This window comes from Taudactylus pleione, unplaced genomic scaffold (genome assembly GCF_031769625.1).
Source record: "Taudactylus pleione unplaced genomic scaffold, aTauple2 ptg000391l, whole genome shotgun sequence".
NCBI classification, from domain to species: Eukaryota; Metazoa; Chordata; class Amphibia; order Anura; family Myobatrachidae; genus Taudactylus; species Taudactylus pleione.
Window position 1 is genome coordinate 829,759 of NW_028284792.1, and position 25,064 is coordinate 854,822.

Sequence of the window (25,064 nt, forward strand, 5' to 3'; positions counted from 1 at the left end):
TTTATTTTTAAAATACACATGTGGGTGCCAATTGTATAGCTTGTGCATGTTGGCAGAGACCTTTTCCGTCTCCAGGCCAGTGTCGCTGAGACAGTGGCAGTATCGCTTGGCTGCCTCTGCCGTATTGTAGGGAATAACTGCAGGGATAACAGATTATCACTGTTATAGAAAACCAGCATTATCGGCACTTGCTAATATTTAGGCCCCTAAATACGATCTGAATAAACATTTAATTTTAGGAAGTACATAACCCCTAACCCAAGTATATGTAATCTTTATTGGCATCCAGAATATATTGTAATCATTTCAATGATCCATGGTTCAGATTTCAACCTTATAAAAAAAACTGGATTACTCCACTATAGTATACAGATATACTGAAATAATAATATACAAGTATATGGTGCAGATATAATGATCTAGAAGTATATTGTTGGTGTATAAATATAAAGTAAATAATTAGTTATCTATTTACTATGTTATTGTTTTAGTAAATGCAACTTCAGTCACTGTAATTTTACTCCCCAGACTCAAAGACTTCTTACTGGTCTTATATTGCAGCTAACTATAAGTGACTGTGGGCCTGATTCAGATGTGTTAGCATCGCTGCTGTGTCTTTGGACGCAGCAGTGATGCTAACATATGCAAAAGCAGCAGGATGCGTCTGTAGTAGAACGATCACTCCTGCGTGCTTTAATGATCTGCATTTGCATCCAAGGGCACAGCCATAGGACCAGTTTTGTGAACATCAGCCATCTGAGTAACCCTCAGATTACTCAGGCTGGCGGTGGTTTCACGCATCTGGGGCCAGGAATACTGCATCAGAAGACACAGACCCTGACCTCAGTACGCCTAAAAAACCGGGATGACACGCCCCCGTTTTGTGCAACTGTCACCGCCCCTGTCCCGCCTCCAAACTGCTGCAGCCTGTCAATCAGGGGACACTGCGAGTGATTATGAGCAGAATGGGTCCTGCGCAGCACAGACGTCCCACCATTGGATTTGTACATAAACCATCGGATTTGCGTACAAATTCGAATCAGGCCCTGGTTTTATGTAGCTTACATAGGCTGAGCCAACATAATCGAGTGAATGATGAAAGAGAAATAAAAGCTAACGGCTGTGCTGGGATCTTATAGAATTACTATCGACCTACACACCTAATGATTCCTAATCAGTTAAATGAGAAAAATATTACCTTGACCTTTTATTTTTTGTAGCACTGAATACAGAGAATATTGAAAATACAAATGTGAATCTGATATATTGGTACATTTATATAATCCTCTGTCTGTTACAGCGCCTGTTTTAATTCCTGTCTTGTTTTGGTAGAGAAATGGGACAATTTCATTAAAGAAACAGAGGACATCAATACCCTCAGGGAGTGTGTACAAATCCTGTTTAACAGCAGATATGGTGAGTGTCAGTCATATCCCCTACATACATCTGTGCATTTCTTATACACCCTTCTTCTGTGGTTAAGTTCAGACAAACCTACATTAAAGAGGAGTAGTGCACCTTCAGATAACACAATGACAATGTCGTTTTCTTTACCACTAAAGTTCAGATACACATGAATTGTCAATTACAATAGTGCTGGCTTGTTTTGCTTGAGAACACATAGTGCAATCTATTTGTAGCACAAAATAGTGGCATCTGCTAGGCTGCAAAATATGGTAGCTACTGATGACTTGATATATACAGATGTGTCCACATACATCTTACTACTTTGCACATTAAACATCCCGTCTAGTCGCGCCATACCTTCAAATGCGTCTTCTCTGCATGCGAAACGCTATGTTACAGTGTCACAGGCAGCCGCTAACACTAATGTAGTATTTTGCATGCAGATACAGCCGCAGTCGCACACAGAATATAGGCATGCCACACAGTGGCTTAACTTCATCCCAGGTGCCCATAGGAAAGATAAATGTTGGTGCCCCCCCAAAATTAAAATTAACCGCCCCAGCACCTATGCCAGCCCCAGCTGCCGCCGCCCTCCTATGCAGTTCTCCCAGTAGTGGTCCCCCTGTGCAGTGCCCTCTGTAGAGGTCCCCATATGCAGTGCCCGCCTATGTAGTGCCCCCCAGTAACGGTCCCCGCAGTAGATGTCCCCCTATACAGTGCCCCCAGTAGTAAGGGCCCCTGTATTGCCCCCAGTTGTAATGCCCTTGTAGTTCCCCCAGTAGTAGTGCTCCCAATAGTGCCCCCAGTAGTAAGGCCCCTGTAGTGCCCCCAGTAGTAAGCCCCCTGTAGAACCCCCTGTAATGCCCCTTGTAGTGCCCCCTGTAATGCCCCCAGTAGTAAGCCCCCTGTAATGCCCCCTGTAGTGTCCCCAGTAGTAAGCCCCTGTAGTGACCCCACTAATGCCCCCAGTAGTAAGCCCCCTGTAATACCACCAGTAGTAAGCCCCCTGTAGGGCCCCCAGTAGTAAGTCCCTGTAGTGACCTCAGTAGTAAGCTCCCTGTAATACCCCAGTAGTAAGCCCCCTGTAATGCCCCCAGTAGTAAGCCCCCTGTAGGGCCCCCAGTAGTAAGCCCCTGTAGTAACCCCAGTAATGCCCCCTGTAATGCTCCTTGTAGTAAGCCCCTGTAGGGCCCCCTTAGTAAGCCCCTGTAGTGCCCCCAGTAATTCCCCCTGTAGTAAGCCCCTGTGGTGAGCACTCCCCCCGCACGCGTGCACACACACACACACACAAAAAAAAAAACACCTACCTTACACCCCGCTCCAGTGCTGCTTCCGTCCGTCCCTGTCGCCCGCTCCTTGGAACTATGGGAGTTGCGTCATGACGTCACTCCTATAGTGCATTGCGGACCCGGAAGACAGAGCTCAGGAGTGAGCTCTGGCTGCCGCTGGCTCCGGGGGGTGGTGGGAGGGAAGGAGCGGGCGCCCGCTGGTAACACACTCAGTGGGCGCCCGGCAAATGGAGGGTGCAGGGGGTGCGACCTGTAGTTATGCCACTGGAGGTGGAGCGCCGATCACCGGCGCTCCTTCTCCATGCAGCTCCTCAGCAGTGCCCTACCGAGTCACACAGATTAATATCTAACTGTATGTCCCCCACAAAATAAGAAATAAAACACATTGACTCTATTGTCCCCCTCAGGAAAAAAAAATACACATTGTTTTATTGGCCCCACAGCCATAGAAAAAAAATAAAACACAAAGATTCATTCATTGCCCCTAACCCTGCCCCTAGAGAAGACGATGACCTCACCTGGGCTGTTACAGACAGCTGCATAGCTACAGATGTGTCCTTATACATCTTTGCTGCCAGGGACGTGAGGTCAGAGTAGGCATGGGGGCAGAGCCTTCCTTGTCATACTCCTGAGATTTGATATAAAAATGATTAGAATAATACAAAGAAGATATTTATAACTTATAAACATCTTCTTTGTTTATTGTATTCATTTTTATAGTTACCACTCACCAGATTTGTGGAGCTCCCTGGGACTGCATAGAAAGAGAGCTAATAGAGGCATGCCTCTGAGTATGGGGTTGTGCCTTGAGCATTGATGGACACCTTAGATGTTTCATGTGACCAGGAAGTGCACTGCAGTGTTTAGAGATTGTAGCTCAGTCAGCAGCAACAGTAAGAGAAGACACAGTGATGCAGGTAGGAGAATCAATGGACACTGAAGCTTAGTGTAGAGAGGGGAGAGTTAGACTGAGTAGGAGGTGAGACAGGCTTCCAGCACTCAGACCCATCCAGAGCCCCCCAAAACTTAAAGTGTGGTGCAAGGAAAGAATTAAAATATTGTCCCCCCCAAAACTGGCCCAGCCAAGCTGCCCCAGGGCACCACCATAGTAAGAAAAGTGCAGTGTAAAGAGATAGTTAGGAGCAGCTGCAGCTGCATATAAAGAATGAAAATAAAAAAGTGAAGTACATATATATTAAACACACAGTGAAGGGTTAAAATGTGTTATAAAGGAAAAACTATCTCTTTACACTGCACTTTTCTTACTATGGTGGTGCCCTGGGGCAGCTTGGCTGGGCCAGTTTTGGGGGGTCCTGCGCTCTGGATTTGAACCCTAGTATGTTAGGGACCTACCCGAAAGAGGTTACCTGGATATGGTGGGTAGGCCCATAACCTTGGCCATGATTATGCTAAAAACCTCTATTGATTGCAAAATTTAATTGCATTTATATATATATATTATTATTATGTGCACCTGAGATTTGTCTGTTTCTGTGCCTGCAATTAGTCTCATCAGGTAGCACCTCCCATCATATATATAGTCAGGTTGTGCAGTCCAGAAATCCTTCCCATTTGCCCTGGGAACATCTTTTCTGCGCATGCGCAGGTCACCGGAAAAAAGGACCGCTGCCAGTTTCCCAGTGATTTTTTGCTGCTCTGCAGCGCCGGCCTGGAGAGGTAAGTATTTATTATCAATGGGTGCAGGGTGTGCGGTGTGGGCATCGCACACCTTGCATTCATTGTGAAGACGCCTATGCCTCCAGACCAGTGTGTGGCCAGTCATTTGGTACCTCCCTCTCCCCACAGCCGAGGAGCCAGCATGCAACAACTTTTCCTCACTGACTCACTGTGTCACTGTAGTGGTGCATCACTGCGCGAAGACGATACAGTTTGCAGCTATGTGACCTATGAGGTCACGTTATCGTCTATAGTCTGCCTAAAAGAGCCCAGTGCTTCCCAAGCCATTCTCCAGAGGACGTGCTCAGGGGTGCCAAGAGGGTGGAGCGGGTACTATTTACCCCGAGGCTGGGCGGCTCCTCGGGGGCCCCGCGCCGCCCCCTCCCTCTTAAAGCACAGCAGCCCAGCACACGCTGCTGTGTGCTGGGCTGCAATGGGAGACTGCTCGCGGCTGCTGAGCAGCAGCCGCAGCAGTCTCATATGCCTGTGGGGGGGAGTGATCACTCTGATCGCGCCCCCCAGCGACATAGCACCGTGCTGAGGGGCTTATAGCGCCCTCCTCCCCAGCACGCTGCAAAAATTTTTTTTCAAAATTAAAATAATCCTAAGGGGGTGTGGCCATACCTTCCACAATTTGACCACGCCCCCTTCAGCAGGGGCCGGGCGGCCTCTCTACGCCCCTGGATGTGCTGGGTGTAGATCAGTCCCAGGTCTTGGTGGTGAGCACACTGCTCCCGCTATGTGGTAGAGCTCACATGCAGCCGGTCCGCTAGAATGGGCCTGAGGCAGCCCTGCTTCAGGGTCATATTTCTAGAGGGGGGTTTCCAAATTTTATAAAAATCCAAAGAAGGAACCAGGCACTAAACAGCAATATGTAGTGGAGATTTCTCAAAAAATTTTACTGTGATAATAACTATAAAAAAAAATCCCAGTGGGAAATCCCCCAATGTTAAGTACTAAAACTAATACACCACTAATGAGGATTCCTAATAAATTTATATGGCAGAAAAAGAGCAGAGCGCATTTTTAAAATAGAAAAAATAAATATATATTTAAGGTATTTTATTATTATATTTGATATGCAACAATGTATTACAATGCATAACAGGTGTATATAAGTAATTACTTTTGTATACCTGTTGTGATATATTGCATTGTGGTACATTGTTGCATATCCAATGATGCACTAAGCGTTATTTGAGTATCTAGAGACGCTTAAAGAGGATGTCTCAGGCATTACACTTCCGGATGCTTAGCTGCACACCATGGAAGGGCTTTATAGGGAATGGGTATGGGATGCCAGCGGTCAGAATCCCGACGCTGGCATCCCGACAGGGTTAGGATACAGACACCTGTCGCTAGGTATCCTAACCCTACCTCTCTCCTTACCCTAACCCTCCCTCCCCGCACCCTAAACCTAATTCCCCCCCCAGTGCCTAACTCTCCCCCTAGTGCCTAACCCTAACCTTCCCCCCACCCCGCTACTTACCTTGGGGAGGCTGGCGGAAGGGGTGCCAGCACCAGGATTCTGACAGGTGTCGGGATTGTGGTGCCGGTATTCTAAGCGCCAGCATCCCCTGTGCCGGGATACTGAACTTATCCCCTTAGCCCCCTTAGTATAAAGTCACAGACACTACAGTGGCAAATGACGTAGACACGGATATGGCTGCATCTGACTCAGAATCACCCACAAATCTGAGAGCAGAGAGGAAAGGGGAGAAATTACAACATAATCAAACATGATAAATGCCAATAAACTTGACCTAAAGCATGGAGCAGTGTTACACAGGGGGATGGTGCAGGGCAGGGGCACTCACAGCAGGTTTTATAAACCCAACTTTTAACAAGTTGTGTCCCCACCAAGGGTTCTTTCTGTTTTTGTTGCAAGTGTACTTCTCGTTTGTAACAAAAAAATTATTTGAGTATTCCTTATTTATTTGTTCCATGCTTTAGTTTCCAAAGCAAAGTTCAGGTATACCTGCAATGGTGCAGTCTGGCACAATACTTTATATTTTGTCAAGTGTACTTTTGTTTTTCTTTCATTTACGAGAATAACAAGGATTTTAAAAATTGATTAGGTCCATGTGATATTTTCTGGGATTAGCTGATGTACATATTGCCCTTATAGTATACCCCAACTCAACTGATAGTAATTATCATCTAAAAGTAGTGTGCTTATTGTCACTCATTCTGCAGTTTTTCTTTTCCAGCTGAAGCTTTAGGCCTTGACCACATGGTGCCAGTGCCATATCGAAAGATTGCTTGTCATCCAGAAGCGGTGGAGATAATAGGCATACCTGATAAAATCCCTTTCAAACGACCGTGCACTTATGGAGTACCCAAACTCAAGAGAATTCTGGAAGAACGGCACAATATACATTTTAAAATTAAAAGGTAACACAATGCAGTAAGGGAGATGTGATATCACTCTACAGACTAACTGATACTAATATTTATTTTACCCCTTCTTACAGTATGTTTGATCAAAGAATTTTTGAAGGTAAGTCATCTTGTATGTTATGTATGTTTTTACTCTACACCATAGCTTTAAAGTTGTCCACTTGTAAAATAAGCAACCTCTTAAACTGGCAAGTTCATGAATTTGAAATACAAGAATATTTTTGAAAATATAGAATGTGTCTATAGATTAAAGTTATTCTGCAACACTGTCTATTTCGCTGCACAGTTTTGGTTCAACCCAGATGTCTGTGTTTTGTATTTAGAGAATAAAAAAACATGTAAATGAGTATTCATAATATCAGCAATGAATAAATACAAAATGAGAATGTTTTTGCATTTTATACAATGGAATAACATTTGCAGCAAAAATACACTATAGCCTTTAAAGGTGAAAAACTAAGTGAAATCAGTGTAAATGTTGCAATATTCACATTTCAAAGAACTGTGTTATGTGCATGCAGTCTGATTAATTAATTGGCCTGTAAGTGGTTACCAATGCTGGGTACACAATGGCCTATATATTGGCCGATCAATTGTGCACAGACGATATGTCTGTTAACGATGTTGTTCACAGACGTGTGTATGAACAACCATCATCTACAGATATATCTGCCAGGTGTGTACCCACCTTAACAGTCAGTCAATCTGTTTGCTCTGCCAGTGGGTACTGTAACTGCAGATGGGGGTGACACTTAATAGTCAGGGCTATCTTAACGTATGGGCACATTCGAGCAGGGGTAGGCTGGTCTGGGGTGCATCTATATGGAGTGTGTGGCCAGTCACTCCGTGCATAGGGCAGCTGGCTGAAAGGCAGGCAGAGAAAGATGCTCCCCGGCCGCTCTAATATTGAATTACACACACTCAGAGCTGCCAGACAGCACTCTCTACCTGCCTTCCAGCCTGCAGCCACAGAGCCAGATTAACTTGGGGGTTGGTGGGCACAGGGTGCATGTGTCCTCGGGCCTCTCTCTTAGGGGGTTCCCCATACAGAGGCGTATCTATAATGGGTGCAGGGCGTGCGGTACACACGGGCCCCAGGGTCATGGGGGGGCCCGCACCACACATCCTGCACCCATATTATCTAAAACTTAACCTCTCCGGGGTCCAGCGTCAGGTTTCTCAGTGCTGCTCAAAACGTCGGAAAATGGCCGCTGTGAGGAAATCGCCCGGAAATTGGCAGCTACGCCATTTCCCCCGGCGATCTGCACATGCGCAGTAGACTCTGGGCACACTCTAGTGCCCAGAGTCTACCGATTCTGCGGTGGCCGGCCAGCCGCGTCAGTCGGCTGCTGGCCACCGGGGTGAGAAAGGGGGCCCCTGACGGGGGATGCAGGGCCCCCTCCTCTCTAAAGACACCCCTGCCCCCATACTTTAATCACAGCTGCAATGCAGAGCAGGAACTGCACTGCAAGCTGGAGATGAGAAGAGGGAGGTGGAGTCTGTAATCCTCGCTTTACATCATGTTTTTCTATGTTTAAACATTGATTTTGCTGAAAGGACCAATTAATCCAAAGGTTTAATTTTATTGACAGTTTACATTTTTATTCCCGTGAATGGGTGGGTAGGGGCCTCAGTGCATTGCTCTGCCCAGGGCCTACAATGCTGTTATAACAGTCCTGTTTGTAGTTGTTAATGTTTTTGATACATGACCCAAAACTCATATGTAGTAGATTTCTTAAAAAGAACTGTGACTGATGACATGTTAGGTTGAAATGTTAATTGTTCTGAATTAAGAGATTGGACATATAACCATAACCAGGTGCTAAATTTACCAAAGAAACATCAAACTCAGATTGGACCTGTCTTGGAGAGGAAGTTTGCGGAGACGCTCAGAAAGCAGCAGCTGTCGACATGCTTGGGTCATGCCTTGGGAGCAGGTAGGTTTCATCTGTGTTTTATTTTTGTCAGTTAATGAACATGTCTGTTGGTTTTTTCCATGTTTATAAACCGTTTGTAGGGCTGAGTTTACATATAAAAAACCCTCATCCTACTGTGATGATTGGACGTCCGAGTTTATGACCAGAGAGTCATATCTGTGCACGTGTGGTATGATGTGCACGACGCTGGGGATGCTGGGAGGGATCTGATTGGATACCTCTCACTGAAGAATGCGAAAAGAAGCCCACAGGCTTTTATTGGGCAACACCATCTATAGATGGCGTTGCTCACCGGCACCATGCTCTGGAAAGTAACGCATCCGGAGCTTGGTACATATGGGAAGTGCAGCCAGAACTGGACTTTTGATCACATTTTCCCTTTAGTATATTCCGCCCAAAGTTCCAACCAATCAGCAACTATCTGGTTTTTTTTTTCAAAAACAGCCTGTATAATGACAGGAGCTGATTGATTGGTACTTAAAATAGAAAGAGTTTATCACTCTCCAAGCTTTGATACATCTCCCCCTAAGGGGCCCATTTATCAAACACAATGAGTTTTAAAACTTGTTGCGTATGATAAATGGAGCTCAAGCCAATCAAGTCCCAACTGTCATTTTTCAAACAGGTAACAGTTAGGAGCTGATTCCCTGGAGCACCATTATCATACGCAATGAGTTTTATCACTCATTGCGTATAATAAAACTTGTTGATAATGGGCCCCTAAGTTTGTAAAATAATTAAATTTATCCTATTTAGGGAAGGCGAATCCAGATAAAAAACAAATGACCTTACCAGAACAGATCAAATGTAATGGCATATAAAATAATTATAGTGTTCATTCAAAACAAGCACATGAAACTTCAACTTTCTACTACAGCCTTGTCATCACTGATATATGAGTGATTAGATGCTGGGAAATCTATTCCAAATGACTGGTAGAAGGATTTCTCCTCCTCTCTTATCCCACTCTCTCAATGCCATTGCTGATTACGGTGTGACATGGTTGAGATATATTTCCATTATAAACTGTCCCAATATTTGTTTTTAGGTCTGAAAAAAGCAGCATATCTGATGAATGTACCCCAGGTATGTCAAAATTAGGGTTTTATTTTTGTTTTGGGGGGTTGTGAGAGGGCTCTTTATTAACAGTAAACAGTACTGTATTTTGTTACATAGTCAAAATGAACCAATTGATACAGTATGTGCCAGTGTGTCTAATTGATAGACTGAAACATGATTATTCTAATGACTCATATTTACAAAGTACCACAATAGAAAATTGTATTTTCAGAAGAGGTAGCCTATAATATTGGTATAGAAATTTCTGTTGTTAATTTTCTGATACTTTATATTAAATATAAATACCCACGCTTTGTGTTATTGTTGTTCTAGCATTCCTTGCTTCAAAAAGTATATCTTGCTTGTTACTTGCAGAATTAAGTGCCTACTATTAAAATAAGGCAACTTAGAAAATTGAACTCCATCACTAGAATGCAGGCTTATTCTGATGTGAATACGTGTATATGTTGTTGTTGCTCTGTGCTTGTATTTGCTCATATTTATGACTAAATTTGTTACTATTGTAAGATAATACAGATTAAAAGTTGATTTCAAAGTATTACGGGTCTGACGCGTTATTAATGACTAACCTTAATATTTTTAATAGAAAGTACCTATGATTATCAAAGAATACAAGTTGAGTACAGCCACAGTTAATAGCGTCCTTCCAGTATCTGGTTATAATAATTTTGCTTCAGACAAAGTTCAATATTGGCATCCAATAAAGCAGTACTACTCCATACTAAGCAGTTACTTTGACCATTCTCCATACCCCCCTTCCCTCCATGGCTTAGTGAAATCTCTGCACTTCTACAAACACAGCCATTTTGTTCCACAAACTTTGGTGGAAATCTAGGTGTACTTCAGCAAATCAAGATGAGTCCAAGACTGATTTTGTGCTGTCTCAGGCTTTTTGTGGATCATAAATGACCTCAAGTAAAACATAAAAATGTTTATGCTCAATAGACAAATGTATTTAGCCTAAAATAAGTGTTAAATCTTTAACAATTTCTAGGGTTGATCATCTGTGATGAACTCACCTGTGGTCAGTATAATAAAAATATTAACTGTCATTTAACAGGAACTTCAAGCAAGCCAAGTGGAATAAAACATATAAAACTTGAACCTGAAGATCATCAAATAATACAAGTTACTGTTCCAGGTAAACGTGACCTTCTGCCAGTGCAGAATTAGTTTTGTGTACTAAGACTTAAATGTATGACATTCAAGATGATATTAGTCAAATGATACTAATGCACATAAAATTAATTTATGCAGGCATACAATATTTATCTTAAAATAATGAAGACTTATTAGACAAAGTGTTCACACTAACAGAAATTATTGTTTTTTTGCAGCAATGTGGAAACAATTTTCCTCTGTACTCCCCATAGAATAGTGGTGGTGCTCACTTCTCCTATGAATCTGCAGAGGAGGTTCTACTGTCATGTTTGATAGCGTTTATGTTATTCATTTTATGAACCAGATGTATTTACTATTGAGACTTGTACATACACAGTACTGTGCATTAGTTTTAGGCAAGTGTGGAAAAAATGCTGCAAAGTAAGAATTCTTTCAAAATTAGAAGTGTTAATAGTTTATATTTATCAAATAACAAAATGCAAAGTGAATGAACAGAAGAGAAATCTTAATAAAATTAATATTTGCTGTGACCACCCTTTGCCTTCAAAACAGCATTAGTTCTTCTAGGTACACTTGCACACAGTTTTTGAAGGAACTCAGCAGGGAGGTATTACAAACAGCTTGGAGAACTAACCACAGATCTTCTGTGGATGTAGGCTTGCTCAAATCCTTCTGTCTCTTCATGTAATCCCAGACAGACTCAATGATCCCGATCGTCCGTAGGTAAGTAAAAACTAACCTAACCCCTAACCCTCCAATGATGTTGAGATCAAGGCTCTGGGGGGGCCATATCATCCCTTCTGTATGTTTGGGGTCTTAGCACTGAGAACACAATTAATCCTGCCCAAATCCCCAACTCCATTTGCTGAAATCCAGCCCCAGCCTTGCAAGGAACCTTCACCATGCTTCACTGTTGCCTGTAGACACTCATTATTGTACGCTCTCCAGCCCAGCAGGACAACGACCCCAAACATACAGCCAATGTCATTAAGAACTATCTTCAGCATAAAGAAGAACAAGGAGTCCTTTAGGTGATGATATGGCCCCCACAGAGCTCTGATCTCAACATCATTGAGTCTGTCTGGGATTACATGAAGAGATGGTAGGATTTGAAACCGGGGTACCCGGAGGAAACACATGCACACGTACGCAAAGGGAGAATATACAAGTTCCACACAGTTAGGGCCATAGTGGAAATCAAACCCCTGACCTCAGTGCTGTGATGCAGTAATGCTAACCATTAAATCATCTGTGCTGCCCTGCCGTCTGTGCCAACATTATTTTAAATATATATAATCCCATAATATTCTCTCTCTATAGAGCACACCTTTAATTCAGATGAACTGCCTGACTATTTGAAGAGTCCAGTGAATTCAGAGAATTCCACTTACGTGCTAGACACTGGAACAGGTAAAATCAGTTGTAGATCTGACCATGGACCTGCCCAGGATAATGTTTTGTGCCGCAAGATAGTCATCCCAGGGTTTATCAAGGTGCAGTCCCAGGCCTACCTTCTGCTCAGTAAACTAGTAGCGCATTTAGGTTGCTGGGGAGGTGAGAAAAGGTGTATTCTGCATAGTGTAAACATCACACTGAAGTCAACCACTCCAATTGCTAAATTATAATTTCCCATTTTTCTCCTGAAACACTGTTCAGTTTAGCTGACTCATCAGAGTGATGAGAAAAAAGGACTGTTTCTTTCATATTACATTTGTTTGAACGAAATCGGTATAAAATACCGCCGGCCCTCTGGCCGGCAGTTCGAATCCTGGGAGCGGCGGGCCGACAGAAGCAGAGTTCCCGGCAGCGGAAGGCCGACAGCGCTGGAAATCTCGATCGTCCGTAGGTAAGTAAAAACTAACCTATCCCCCTTGCCCTCTTTAGGGGTGCCTAACCCTAGCCCCCCCCAAGTGCCTAAACCTAATCCCCCCTCTAAGTGCCTAACTCTAACCCCCCCTTCCCCGCTGCCTAAACCTAAGTCCCCCGGGGGGTGCCTAACCCTAGATATAGACGCCTGTCATTTAACCCTCGCCGGGATAAAGCAGTCGGGAAGCCGGCTGTCGGGATTAAGACAGCCAGTTTCCCGATTGCATCCCGTATGAACAGGATTTGTGCTCACTTCTGTATAAGATTTACTGTGTATCAAATGGGGGGTGCAGCCTTCATTCCTGCCCTGACCAGTCTCTATACTGATTAAAGCTCTGCTTTCTAAATACGCAGTATCACCCCTGTTCCAATCTTTACTAAGGTCTGTGGACTTTGGACAAAGTATTAATATTGTGTAAAGCAGGTGAAGGCAACCTATGGTAGCACTCCAGCTGCTGTGGAACTACACATCCCAACATGCCCTGCCACAGATTTAGCATGTCCTAACAGCAAAAATGTGGCAGGGCATGCTGGGAGATGTAGTTCCACTGTAACTGGAGTGCCACAGGTTACCTAACCCTAGTGTAAAGAATACTAAAGTTGGAGGTGAGTTGCAAAGGAGAACTAGCCACCACTTCTCATTAATAAATGGTCTTACTGTCAACGGGATCCAACATTTGTCGTTGCTGTGTGGAGGAGTAAAATAATTTTTTTTTAGCAAAGGTGCAATACTGAATTATAAATAGAAACTTTTTCCCACTCTTATTATGTAAAACTTTTTTTTATTATAAAGACTTTTAATGTATGATTTAGGAAGATCAAAGTCACTAGAGAGACAATATGGCATGTGCTCAGTTCGTCATTCTCTCTCAGTATTCTTCATTTAGTTACTTCTATAATTCATAGTTGAGAATAAATTTTTGCAATTATTAGTTATTTTTATATCTTGCAATTATTATGTTATTTCTATGGGCATTTCACCTTTTAAGGGTTTTATTTGGTTATTTTATTGCACATTTTGTAGTTTCTGACAATGGACCCACTGATGACTCCAGAAGTGAAGAGAAGCACATAGATGGTAACTATGTTTTTCTATGCAACTTTCTATTGTTTGCCAATATGTCTGCTGTATAAATATATACACGATATATACAGTGCAAGAGAGAGTCTGCCTGCAGAGCCTTCTGTCTTAGTGGTAGGTAATAATAATAATAACAAATAATATGAATAAATGCAAAATATTAAGGGACTCTTGTCATATATATAGTGGCCTCATTACATAATCACCTTCCTCTGTAATTGGAACCATTTTTTAGATTACCTTTTAATGCTAGTTCTCTCTGTGACATTAAGTACAATTATGTATTGATTCCTCAAAAAAATTGATGGCACCCACCTTCTACAGCACATCCAGTGGTTGATAACTGTTTGGGAACAGTGACTATTATACTTTTGTAACAATAGGTTTAATTTAAGTTTTCATAATTATTATTATTATTACTATGAATAAGCTTCATATGTTAATATAGCATCAGTATCTTTATCTTTGGCTACATTTCTCCATTGTCTTCCCCAATAAATAAATTATTCAAGCAGTTACTATAAATATGATTTGTTGATGATACAGATAATTTGAAGCAGCAAAGTGATATTAATGTCAGAATTTTTATTTTTCCTATTTTCATGCTTGAAGAAGGCATTGGAGATGTTATAAGACAACTAAGAAAACAAGTTGAAAATTTGTTCAACAAAAAATATAGTAAGTATAACAAATAATGTATGAGCTTTGAATTATAGGTCTTATACATATACTTGTTCTAGGGAATGATTATTTACATAGCACAACTTTATTTATTTTTCTTTAATTTTCTTACATGTTTTCCAGTGTCTTCATAAGTAGTGCTTCCTGGTGAATACCACTAAACATAGAGTACAAGTCGATCTAATATGAAAATACAAATGCTTTGAAATTAGGGACATCTATAAAACAGGTACCCAGATAAGTGTACATAAAAGGCACAGTAACACCTAGCAACCAATCGGATGTTGCTTTCCTATCTTAACTGTAGCAGAAACATGACAGATCCTGATTGGTTGATCTCTTTCACAATGTGGACCTGTTTTTTTTTAATTGTCTCTAAAATGATGGGAAATGTATGTGCCTTTTAGTTATTTTTCTACATTTTACACTTTAAGGGGATGTCCCTCCCCAGGCCTTTTTTTTTATCACAATCCCAGTAGTAAGCACAGAAGTGAGTGACTGCTCCTGGACTCCCTCTTTACACTTCTGATGGAACTGTATTTGCTTCACCTGGACTTAAAAAAATAAAAATAAAATGCATATGAAAAAGATCATTGATTGCTGATATTTGTACCTATAAATATGTACAAATTAATTATTTCTTCCCGCAATGTCAATTTTTAAAACAGCAAAAGCAATTGGAGCTTTACACCCTGTGAAAGTGCCATATTCTAAATTCTTGATGTACCCAGAAGATCTGTTTGTTTTGGGCCTTCCTGAAGGGGTCTCTTTCCGACGTCCAAACTGCTTTGGAATTGCAAAGCTCCGAAGGATACTGGAAAATAGTGCTGCCATTCAGTTTGTTGTAAAAAGGTAATACTGAAACTGAATCGATCTAGTTTTTAAGTAGTAAAGGTATAAATCTAAATGCATATCCCCCAACCTTCCTTCAGTGGGAATCAGGACATGAGAAGGGGCATGGTCATGTATCACAGGAATGTGGTCATGCATTACTGGGACATAATCTGTGATTCTAACTCACTATTGATAGTTTACCTTTAGTTTATCTAAATTTGGTTAGGTAGAGGAGCTTTTAGAAAGTCAGATGGCCAGTGTGGTATATACACAGATGTCACATTTTGATAATACTGGTTTAAGTGGGATTTTAGGTGCTGTGGACCATAAATACAACAGTCATTTAGCTGACTAAAAAAGTCATACTTAGGGTCAATACTTCCAATGCAAAACTCCCTCAAACTACTAGAGAAAGCAAAAGTAATAAGCAAATATCATGCAGGATTATTTCATCAACAGAGCCATTACACAACTGTTTACATCTACTGTATTTAAGGAAAATTACGGTCATTTTGTATTTTGTTTTGTAGGCCAGAACTGATTTCTGAAGGACTAAAGGACTGCATAGAAGAAAGTACTGCACCTTTAGGTATGCCCTGTTATGCAGTTTTGTACTAACTATAAAGGCGAAGTCTATAAGTCTACATTTTATTAAGTATTCATAGAATACTGTATATATTCATGTTGAATACATCTTTCTAGTTTTAAAAATATATTAAATATTTTTTTTTATTAAGAAATATATAAATGAGTTTTAATCTATAACAAACAGTAGACAAACCTTCAAAACCTAAAACTACACCTGGAAATTAGGGACAGTTGTAATTTTTGCATCATCTCCTTATTGCTTTCCAATACCATCTTTTCTTGTGGGATAATTCTCAAGATTCAACATTTTAGAGTGCAGTCTATTGGTTGGGGCAAGTCTGCAATAAGCAAGAATGAATTCATTTTGCAGTAACAGAGCCCTCCCAACATTTTCTGTTACAATTTGTAGTACCCCGTTTTGAGCAGTAATCTGTGTGGCATGACTCTGAGTGACCCATGTAGTGTACATGCTTTTAGCATATGACCATGAAGTTCTTTAGATGTTACTGAGTGGCTACTGTTGTTTGAAAGAGGTCTCTCTGTTGTCAGGGATGTGCATTCTGAACTTATGAACTGTATGTTGCTTGTTTCAAATGCACTTAATCTTATTATGTTTGCTTTTATAAGACTGACTAGATGACTAGAAGATGGAAGTGCTAGTATCAAAGTTCAGTGCAGATTATTCATATACAGAAACCTGAAGAACTAGTAATATTTGTGCCTCTCACATTAAAATGCTTTTGTTGGCTTGTGCATTTAAAAATATATGCACTGATCTAAATTTGTGATGAATATTTTCAGGAGTCAGTGAGAAGGATTGCCATGATTCCATATTGGATGAAACCAACCATAGAACTAACTTTCAAGGTAAGAGTCATTTTACCCCTATCCTTATACCTAAAAAGGTAGATAATGTTCTGTAACAGAAGATTGTTCAGTGAGGGGCCTGGATGAATGTGACCTTCATAAATTTACTAAATAATTATAATTTGATATCCTAGTTTTAAGGTTTCAATAATCTACAACATCTAAGAACTGTCTCGTGCTTGTATGAAGGAAGCTTCTAAGGTGGTGCCGTGTTTTATAAATTATTACAGGAAGTGTTTTCTCAATCTGATTATAGTAGAGATAGATGCAGAATAAATCTATATATAATTTGAAATAACATACTATTGCATTAGTAATTAATATTTATATTTAAGGATATGGTATGTTATGTTGACACCAGAATGTCGACATGGACGTTTTGTCAACATTGTACATGTCGACAATTGGCACATTGACATAGCGTTTTTCTAGTGATTGAGCCCTAACCGCAGAATAACAGTAACCCTAAACCTAACCGCAGCCAAGCCCTAAATCACAATCCTATATCTAACCCTACACCTCAACCTGTACGATCAGCATTCACAATGTTGACACAATGACCATGTTGACATTATGTCCATGTTGACATATTCACTGTCAACATATCAACCATGTCCACATTTCAACCATGCCCATATTCTGAATGACGACATAACACTATTGCGGTGAACAGGGCCATTACTAGGGGTGTGCAAGCAGTGCCATTGCATAGAGCACAGAGCACTGTGGGCGGCACTGCCGCTCACCCACTACCCCTGCATTTGGCTAGAAGGGGGGCTGGAATGGCACCCTGCAGCCAGATTCCTTGGGATGCTCCAGATGTGCACACTGCAGCTCTTACAGCACCCAGGATGCTCCGGGCAGTGCTGTAATTACTGGCGCTGCCCCCTCCTCATGACATCATAGCATCATGCACTCAGGAGGCGTGGCCTACACAGGGCATAGAAAAGCTGTGTTACGGCACTGGTGGTGAAGGTGACCACAGTGCAGTGTCTTGCGCTAATGTACTGTACAATAGCCATGCCTGAAAATTCACTACAGTATAGTGATTACATGAGGACGTTTTATTTATACTCACTTAAAGTACTAGAAGGTGTGGGGGGGGGGGGGAGAGATTGGTGAGTACATGGAATGTAGGGAGTTATAATCTTAGACAAGGGCAAATTGTGCCTGAGCACATATCGTAGGCAGGAGCTTTACCATCTTGGACAGGCATGTTTTGATAAAGCAAGCAAATTAATGCACAAATATAGAAGTGCTATTCTGCATTATGCTGTGTTTAGTAAAAATGCCTAATTATAGTGCTCTTTTTATTTTCTTGAATAGAGGTTTCTGTAAAATCATAAAAATGAAAATAGTAATTAGGATATATGTTAAAATTCTAACCACACACTTCCCATAACTAAACTTTGCAATGATCATTTCAGGCAGCTTAACAAACAAATGAGAGATCAACTGAAGCACACACAGGGCAAACAAATTTAGAATAACTATCAAATTGTATATTCAGCAGCACTAGCAATCGAATAACCAAACAAGCACAAAAATCTAACCAGTACATGTCTAACCTCACCAGGTTACATTGGTGAACAATTTGGTTGGCTGGTTAAGATCATTGGATTCAACAGTAAATATTTTAAATTGGTCGATCAAATCATCCTATGGACAGGCGCTATAAAGCTGAACACGCACAGTGTACTATCCTTAATGATAAACATGGTGGAAAATGCAGCACTCATCATTAATGTTATCTGACCAAATTACTTAAAACCTGAATTATTTAAACTTAATGTAAATCACTGTTTCATTCTAGAGAACTATGATGCCAGGCTCTCACGAATTGATATTGCCAATACCCTCCGAGAACAAGTGCAAGACTTATTCAACAAAAAATATGGTGAGGATATGGAATTTGTGCTGTTGAATTAAGATCTGTCAAAGATTAGATAAATATCACCTACAGTATGAACACTTTTCCTACCATGATCTAGGACACTTAGGTGGGTTTAAAAGATGCTCATACACATTGCAGTATTGACTGTTAACAAAGCCCTTTTTATACCTAATTGATCACAAATATCAGGACTTAAAAAAATGGAAACTGACATTAGAGCTATTAGAGGAAGCTATTACATCTCAATTAGTTGTGCAATGAATACAGCTTGTGTGCTTAGATGTTCAATCTCCCAGTCTTGGCTACACTTATTAGCAGCCAATCTTCATTCTCTAAAGAGAATAGCCCCAAAAGTACAAAGAGAATGGTCTAAAAAGTACAAAGAGAATGGTCTAAAATCATGTAAATATGTGGGTCAGTTGTTTCTAAATAGGTTTTGTTTCAGTTCTTCATATTACTGAACATTTTAGAGAATAATTTATAGCAATTGATGTATATTCTTCTTTTCATTTTTAAATGTGGTGTGCTCCAATTTTCAAAATGCCACTATAAAATTAAACAAAAAACTAATAAGATTTTTTTCTAGTAGTATATTTCAAATGTATAAATTACCCATTTGTTTTAGACTTGTTTATATCCCTATTCTGTTATTTAAAGATTGTATGCTGATTAAGTAGAATAAGATTTATAATTTGATATACATAAACATTTATCTCAAAATGTATTCTACAGCCTGACATGAGATTATGGAAAAAAAAATAAAAAAATAGATTGAGATCTTTATTTCTGCAGACCACCCTCAAGCCCATCAAAATGATAAGTGCTTGTATGTATTTCTACTTTTCTAGCAAACATAATTATTTTGAGTAATTAATATGGAGGTAATAATAAGTGCAAAACTGCCAAGATGCAGTGCTAGTTACCATTTAATGTTTTACGTAGGTTTCAATCATCAGTTACAACAATAATACTGTATTTTTGTTCCAGGTGAAGCACTTGGGATCAAGTACCCAGTACAGGTACCTTACAAGCGCATCAAGAGTAATCCTGGCTCTGTAATAATAGAAGGGTTGCCCCCTGGTATTCCTTTCCGGAAGCCATGTACGTTTGGATCACAGAATCTAGAAAGGATATTAGCAGTGGCAGACAAAATCAGATTCACGGTTAGCAGGTACGTTCACGGAACTTCATTTGCCAGTATGTAGTAGTTTTTATGCTTGGATAATAGAACATTAATTCAGTGCTCAGGCATTATATTCAGTTTGTGTATTCTACAGAAGCATGGCAGATTTAATTAGCATAAAGGGATATTATTATATAGTGTATAGTGGCGTCACTAGGAGGGTGAAGACTGCACCATTCGAGTGGGTGACACCAAAATGATGAAATCCGGGAGTGTACAGTGCACTATAACTTCACAGTGCAGCGTCCGGCTCCCGGTCACTGGGGAAGAGCCGGCAGTGCGGGGTGGGTCTCTGGGAGCAGTCCGGCATCTCTGTGAGTGGTTGGCATGCCCCCAGAGTGACGTTTCCCGCAAGGCCCCGTCCATCCCCACAAGGTCACTCTCCCCTTTTCACAGGGACAAATTTACCGCACTGGGTGACGCCACGGCTTACTATGGCTCTTCTACGGAGTAATAATGTACAATGTAAAACGCTGGAAAATATATGTGGTGTCTTATGTTTAGATTCTCTAAAGCTGCATACAATTTTTAGAACAATGGGACTATTTTAGCATTTATAAATGCCAAAAATGTTTGCTTATTTCTTTTGTTTATTTTCTAGGCCATTTCAGGGGCTCATACCGAGACCTGGTAAGATATTTATTTTCGTTTTGTGTTACATTGTGGTCAGAATAATTTTGTGCATGCACTGGATGCTGTGTTATGACATTCCATGGACATTTGGGGAAAATACTGCATAAAATCACACTTTTCTTCGACCAATGCCTAATAAAGTTACAGTTTTATTGGAAAAAAAACAATAAGAATTATGAATGCATTTAATAAAAACATACATTAGATAAGACTCTTTGAACAAGCTGTTCAGAGCCATCCATCATAAAAGGCCTAGCTTCCCTGCGGACTGTGGGCCTGATTCAGAGCCGCTCGCTCTGAGTCAGGGTGGCCTCTTTTTTATTTTTTGTTCGGCCTCCTGGCCACTCGCTAAACTGTGGGTGACCACCCACAGCTTTTGAGCGAGCGGCCAGATGATGGTCGCGACCATGGGGCTTGCGACGAGAGCCTTGTGGTAGGGTCTCGTCCGTCGCAAGCCCCAGTGAGCTTCCGGCTCTAATAGAGCCGGAAACTCACCACTCACATCACTCGTGATGTCAGTGGGGCCACCCCCAAACGGCAGGCGTTCCTTCGTGAACGCCTCCATTTGGCCAGCCAACCCCCCGACACGCCCACCAAACGGGGCGAGCTGTCGATCAACATCGACAGCCGCCCCTTTTGGATGCGAGCGCTGGAGCGAGTGATTTCTCGCTCGCTCCGGGGCACGTGCTTGCGCAGCATAGCGCTTGCGAGCGGGTCTGAATCAGGCCCTATGCACATACTGTATGTACACCTATGTAATCTTACTGTGTATATGACTTTCAGATGATGAAGATGCCAACAGATTAGGGGAAAAAGTAATTCTCCGTGAGCAAGTTAAAGAGCTCTTCAATGAAAAATATGGTTAGTGTGATTACAGTTATAAACACCATGCTGCATTGACTGGTCAGAAAGCTGAATTACGCCTATAGAGAACTCAGCAAAAGGCTTATTTCTAAAATAAATGTATATCTATTTTGGAAGCTGGATTTTCCTGAGTTCTTTCACACCGTGTAAAGCCTTTTTTTAACCACAGATTAGAAATATTGTGCACAGATACTCTTCTCTATATTATAAATATTAAACATTTACCGTAGACTCTTGATTGGTGCAGGTGAGGCTCTCGGGTTGGATCGCCCAGTGCTCGTACCTTACAAGTTAATAAGGGATAACCCCGACTCAATAGAAATAACTGGCCTGCCAAATGACATACCCTTCAGGAACCCAAATACTTATGACATCAGTCGGTTGGAAAAAATCTTGAATTCTCGGGAGAACATTCATATGGTTATAATAAACCAGCTGCAGTAAGTACATTACTCCATGGTAAATGATTTCTAGTCATAAATGTAGTATGCTTTAATACAGCTCTCCTTAATGAGTTATGTACTTTGAATGAGAAATGTTTCAATGCTATTACTAGTGAATCCAATGCAATATACTTCATTCATAAATTCACTAAAAAATTAGTAAAACAATTTGTTTATCTTAGTTAAAACTGTGACGATCCTAGGATAACTTCTTATAATTGAATTAGGACTTAGATGCACAATAATCAGGTGAAGACTCAGACAGATTTTTTATTCCATTTGGCAGTTATTTTGTGAATACATGATATTCCTAATGCTGGGCATACTCATATAGATAAAATGCCTGTCAGACTGACAGGCATTTTATCTGACAGCCTGATACCGTGTCCATACACTGTGAGATGGTTTAGGTACGGGATGCCGTCGCTCGCGATCCCGGCAGCCAGAATCCTGACGCCGGCATTCCGACTGGATCACAATGTCGGCAGATGAAGGTTAGTATATTACCCTACCCCTAACTCTCCCTCCCTGCAGCCTAAATCTAACCTCCCCCTCTAGTGCCTAACATTAACCCTCCCCCTAGTGCCTAACCCTAATCAATATTTTCACATTGGTCGCCTGCATACACTGGCCAATCCTCCAATATCGGGCAGTTCGGCCAGATAATAGTATAGTGTAGGCCCAACATCAGTAACGTGTAACCAAGCTGTGGACAGCTGTTTCCATGAGTAAAGATGTTGCTAAGCAGTTATTCATAACATTTAGCCATGTCTGAGTCTTCGGGGGGAATTCAGTTAGGTGCAAGTTTGGTCCTGCAATGTATATATTTGCAATTCAATTAGAATATTAATATTAAATAATGCACCCTGAAAGTATTTATTTAAACGAAAAACAATTGCTTAATAACATTTTTTTTACACTTTATAAAGTTGCCTCAAATTACCCCAAAAGCATCTTTTTTTAACTTTTTTTTGCATTTTCCATTTAATTCCCTTGTAATTAATCGAAAATCTACAGCTTTTTAAAAAAAAAATTTTTAAATGCACAAATCAGCCATTTCACACCTTTTAAAAGCATACAGTATTTTCCTTATGGCGGCTAACAGGTTTCTACATGATTCTGGTAAGTTTTCACTTTTTTGGGATCCAGGAAGGTATCCCCACTTTTTCTTTCTATTTTTGCTGTTAACTTTTTGGACAAAATTCACACACTCTCACTGCAAGTAGTGTGAATTCAAAATTTCTAATTGAAGTGCGCGTATCTCGGGTGCACACATAAAGGCGAAGTGAGCGATTTATAAGGCGAGGTGTGAGAGTTTTTTGCCTTTTGAAAACTCTAACCTAATTGAATTCCCCTCTATAAAGGTAATCCACTGTAGGCTGTATAGAAATGGCTGTAATAGTGAGACACAGGCCCCTTATTACCATCATTCAATTCTAGATCATAGGCTTGAGTACAGATATTAGAGAATGGTAAAGCCTGGGTCTGGTTGCTTATACCATACTGATTACTATTACCTACTTATTTATTTGTGAATTAGAGTCCATAAAATAGAAGCATTGTTTGTCTACAAATATGGATGTATCTATCATTGATCCCTGCCAGAGACTGTGATGCACACAGATATCTGTTTTTTGTAGCAACAAATTTCCAGTTTTTCCCATAAATGCACTGAAATAAATATACTTACAATTATAACTTGGGAGTATGGGGACTATCCAATTAGCTGCGATATCAATAAGCTTTCTCAGAAGAAAAGTTTTCGGACCATTCTCCAGAATTTGCTGCTTATTGCATGTTTGCATGGTCCCGTTTATCGTGCTATCCTATTCCAAAACCGGACATAACCAATTTGCACGATAATTCTTGGATGGATGACAAGCAGTAGGTACAGGTAAAAATAGGGAAATCAGTCTGTACCCCTAAAAAAGGTAAACTAAGGTAGGGTAATGGTATAGAAGTCTGTTAGAGGCTATAATCCAAGCAGGGGCTTAGGAAGGGCGGAGTGTGAAATGTCAGAGGGCGCCACTCCCGCTTCTAGGGAGGGAAAGTCCTCTTGCAGTGTCCCGCTGACAGGAGGAGCTCCATTACGCCGGTCCTGTCACACAATACTGCCTCCTCACATCCCAGCCACCGGTCACTTCAGGGACACAGGTCAGCCCCACTGTGCAGACTGCTACCTCCGAAAGCCGGACCATTGGGGAAGAGTAGGTATTTATCCTCTGCCTCTTCTTCTCCGCATGCTGGCAGCTTTGCTCGCCGGGCTCAGCTAGTCAGCTAGTTCACAGAGGGATCCTTCATGCTGGCCACTGAAGTGGGACTTTTGTACCAATCTTTGACTACTAAGAAAACTCTGAAGTGAGAGCTCTGTGTATTCCTTCTGGGGTTCGGAGCCCCAATACAGTGACTAGCACACTATGAATATTTACATTCTATATTTACACACACACATTTTTTTAACAGTATATGGACTCCTCCGCAGGGGTAGGTACCCAAGATATGGGGTACCACAATTATTCTCAAACCAAGTACACGTCTCCTCCCTGGAACACTGGGGGGCCCCATAGCTCCCTGGCTACACAACTGAATCCAAGGGTCTGGGGTTTTCTAAATTGTGTCAAATGGCTGTTGTATGCATCTTCTCTTTCGTCTAGGCTGGGGGACACTGGACCATGGGGTTGTAGGGGGGAAGGTGTGGAGTTGGCACAAATGACTGAAATCTATAACCCCCCCTCATTATTTGTAAATGCTTTTTTGTTTGTTTTACTATAGGTGCTGTGCGCTGCTTAGTGGGAGTGCAAAGCTGCGGTGAGCGACGGCTAAAGGGGAAATAGCGTTGAGCGCTTCCCCCGTTCTAAGCACTCCGGTCTCTGTGAGACCGTCTGGGCCCGCGGATAGCGCGCTGCTGTACCTGGTAGAGGTGCAGGCAGTCAGCGTGGTCCTGGGTGGCAGGCACCATCTTGCCGGGCTTCCTGTCAGCGGCTCCTGTGGGGAGAGCGCCAACTACAGACCTCCTGCAGGTGAGCGTGGGTCAGTCCAAGTGCTTTCCCCACAGAGGGGAGTAGCACTTGAAGGAAGGAGCTGTGGGGCTTGCTTCGGTATAGCGGGGGGAGGAGCCATAGACTGCTGGTTCCCCCCGCGCTCTCCAGCGGCTGTATACAGGACTCCTGGAAGCTGCGTGCGCTGCTCACAGCCTTTATAGTCGGACAAGCCTGGCA

The 25,064-nt window shown here is 41.5% G+C and overlaps 1 protein-coding gene across 4 annotated transcripts in view; it reads left to right on the forward strand.

Moving 5' to 3' along the window:
* The window catches only part of GTF2IRD1 (GTF2I repeat domain containing 1), a 128,211-nt gene that overhangs the window by 89,134 nt on the left and 14,013 nt on the right, over positions 1–25,064 (forward strand). For 2 of the 4 annotated variants that reach the window (XM_088445896.1, XM_088445897.1), the window contains exons 8-24: positions 1,333–1,416; positions 6,584–6,767; positions 6,848–6,873; positions 8,593–8,710; positions 9,759–9,796; positions 10,851–10,931; positions 12,233–12,322; positions 13,803–13,856; positions 14,472–14,537; positions 15,209–15,392; positions 15,905–15,963; positions 16,764–16,829; positions 18,643–18,726; positions 19,711–19,894; positions 20,508–20,536; positions 21,323–21,400; positions 21,651–21,843. In XM_088445896.1, coding sequence (XP_088302022.1) covers positions 1,333–1,416; positions 6,584–6,767; positions 6,848–6,873; positions 8,593–8,710; positions 9,759–9,796; positions 10,851–10,931; positions 12,233–12,322; positions 13,803–13,856; positions 14,472–14,537; positions 15,209–15,392; positions 15,905–15,963; positions 16,764–16,829; positions 18,643–18,726; positions 19,711–19,894; positions 20,508–20,536; positions 21,323–21,400; positions 21,651–21,843 — 1,618 coding nt within the window. The remainder of the gene's footprint in view (positions 1–1,332; positions 1,417–6,583; positions 6,768–6,847; positions 6,874–8,592; positions 8,711–9,758; positions 9,797–10,850; positions 10,932–12,232; positions 12,323–13,802; positions 13,857–14,471; positions 14,538–15,208; positions 15,393–15,904; positions 15,964–16,763; positions 16,830–18,642; positions 18,727–19,710; positions 19,895–20,507; positions 20,537–21,322; positions 21,401–21,650; positions 21,844–25,064) is intronic. The other 2 variants (XM_088445898.1, XM_088445899.1) reach the window with 2 other exon arrangements.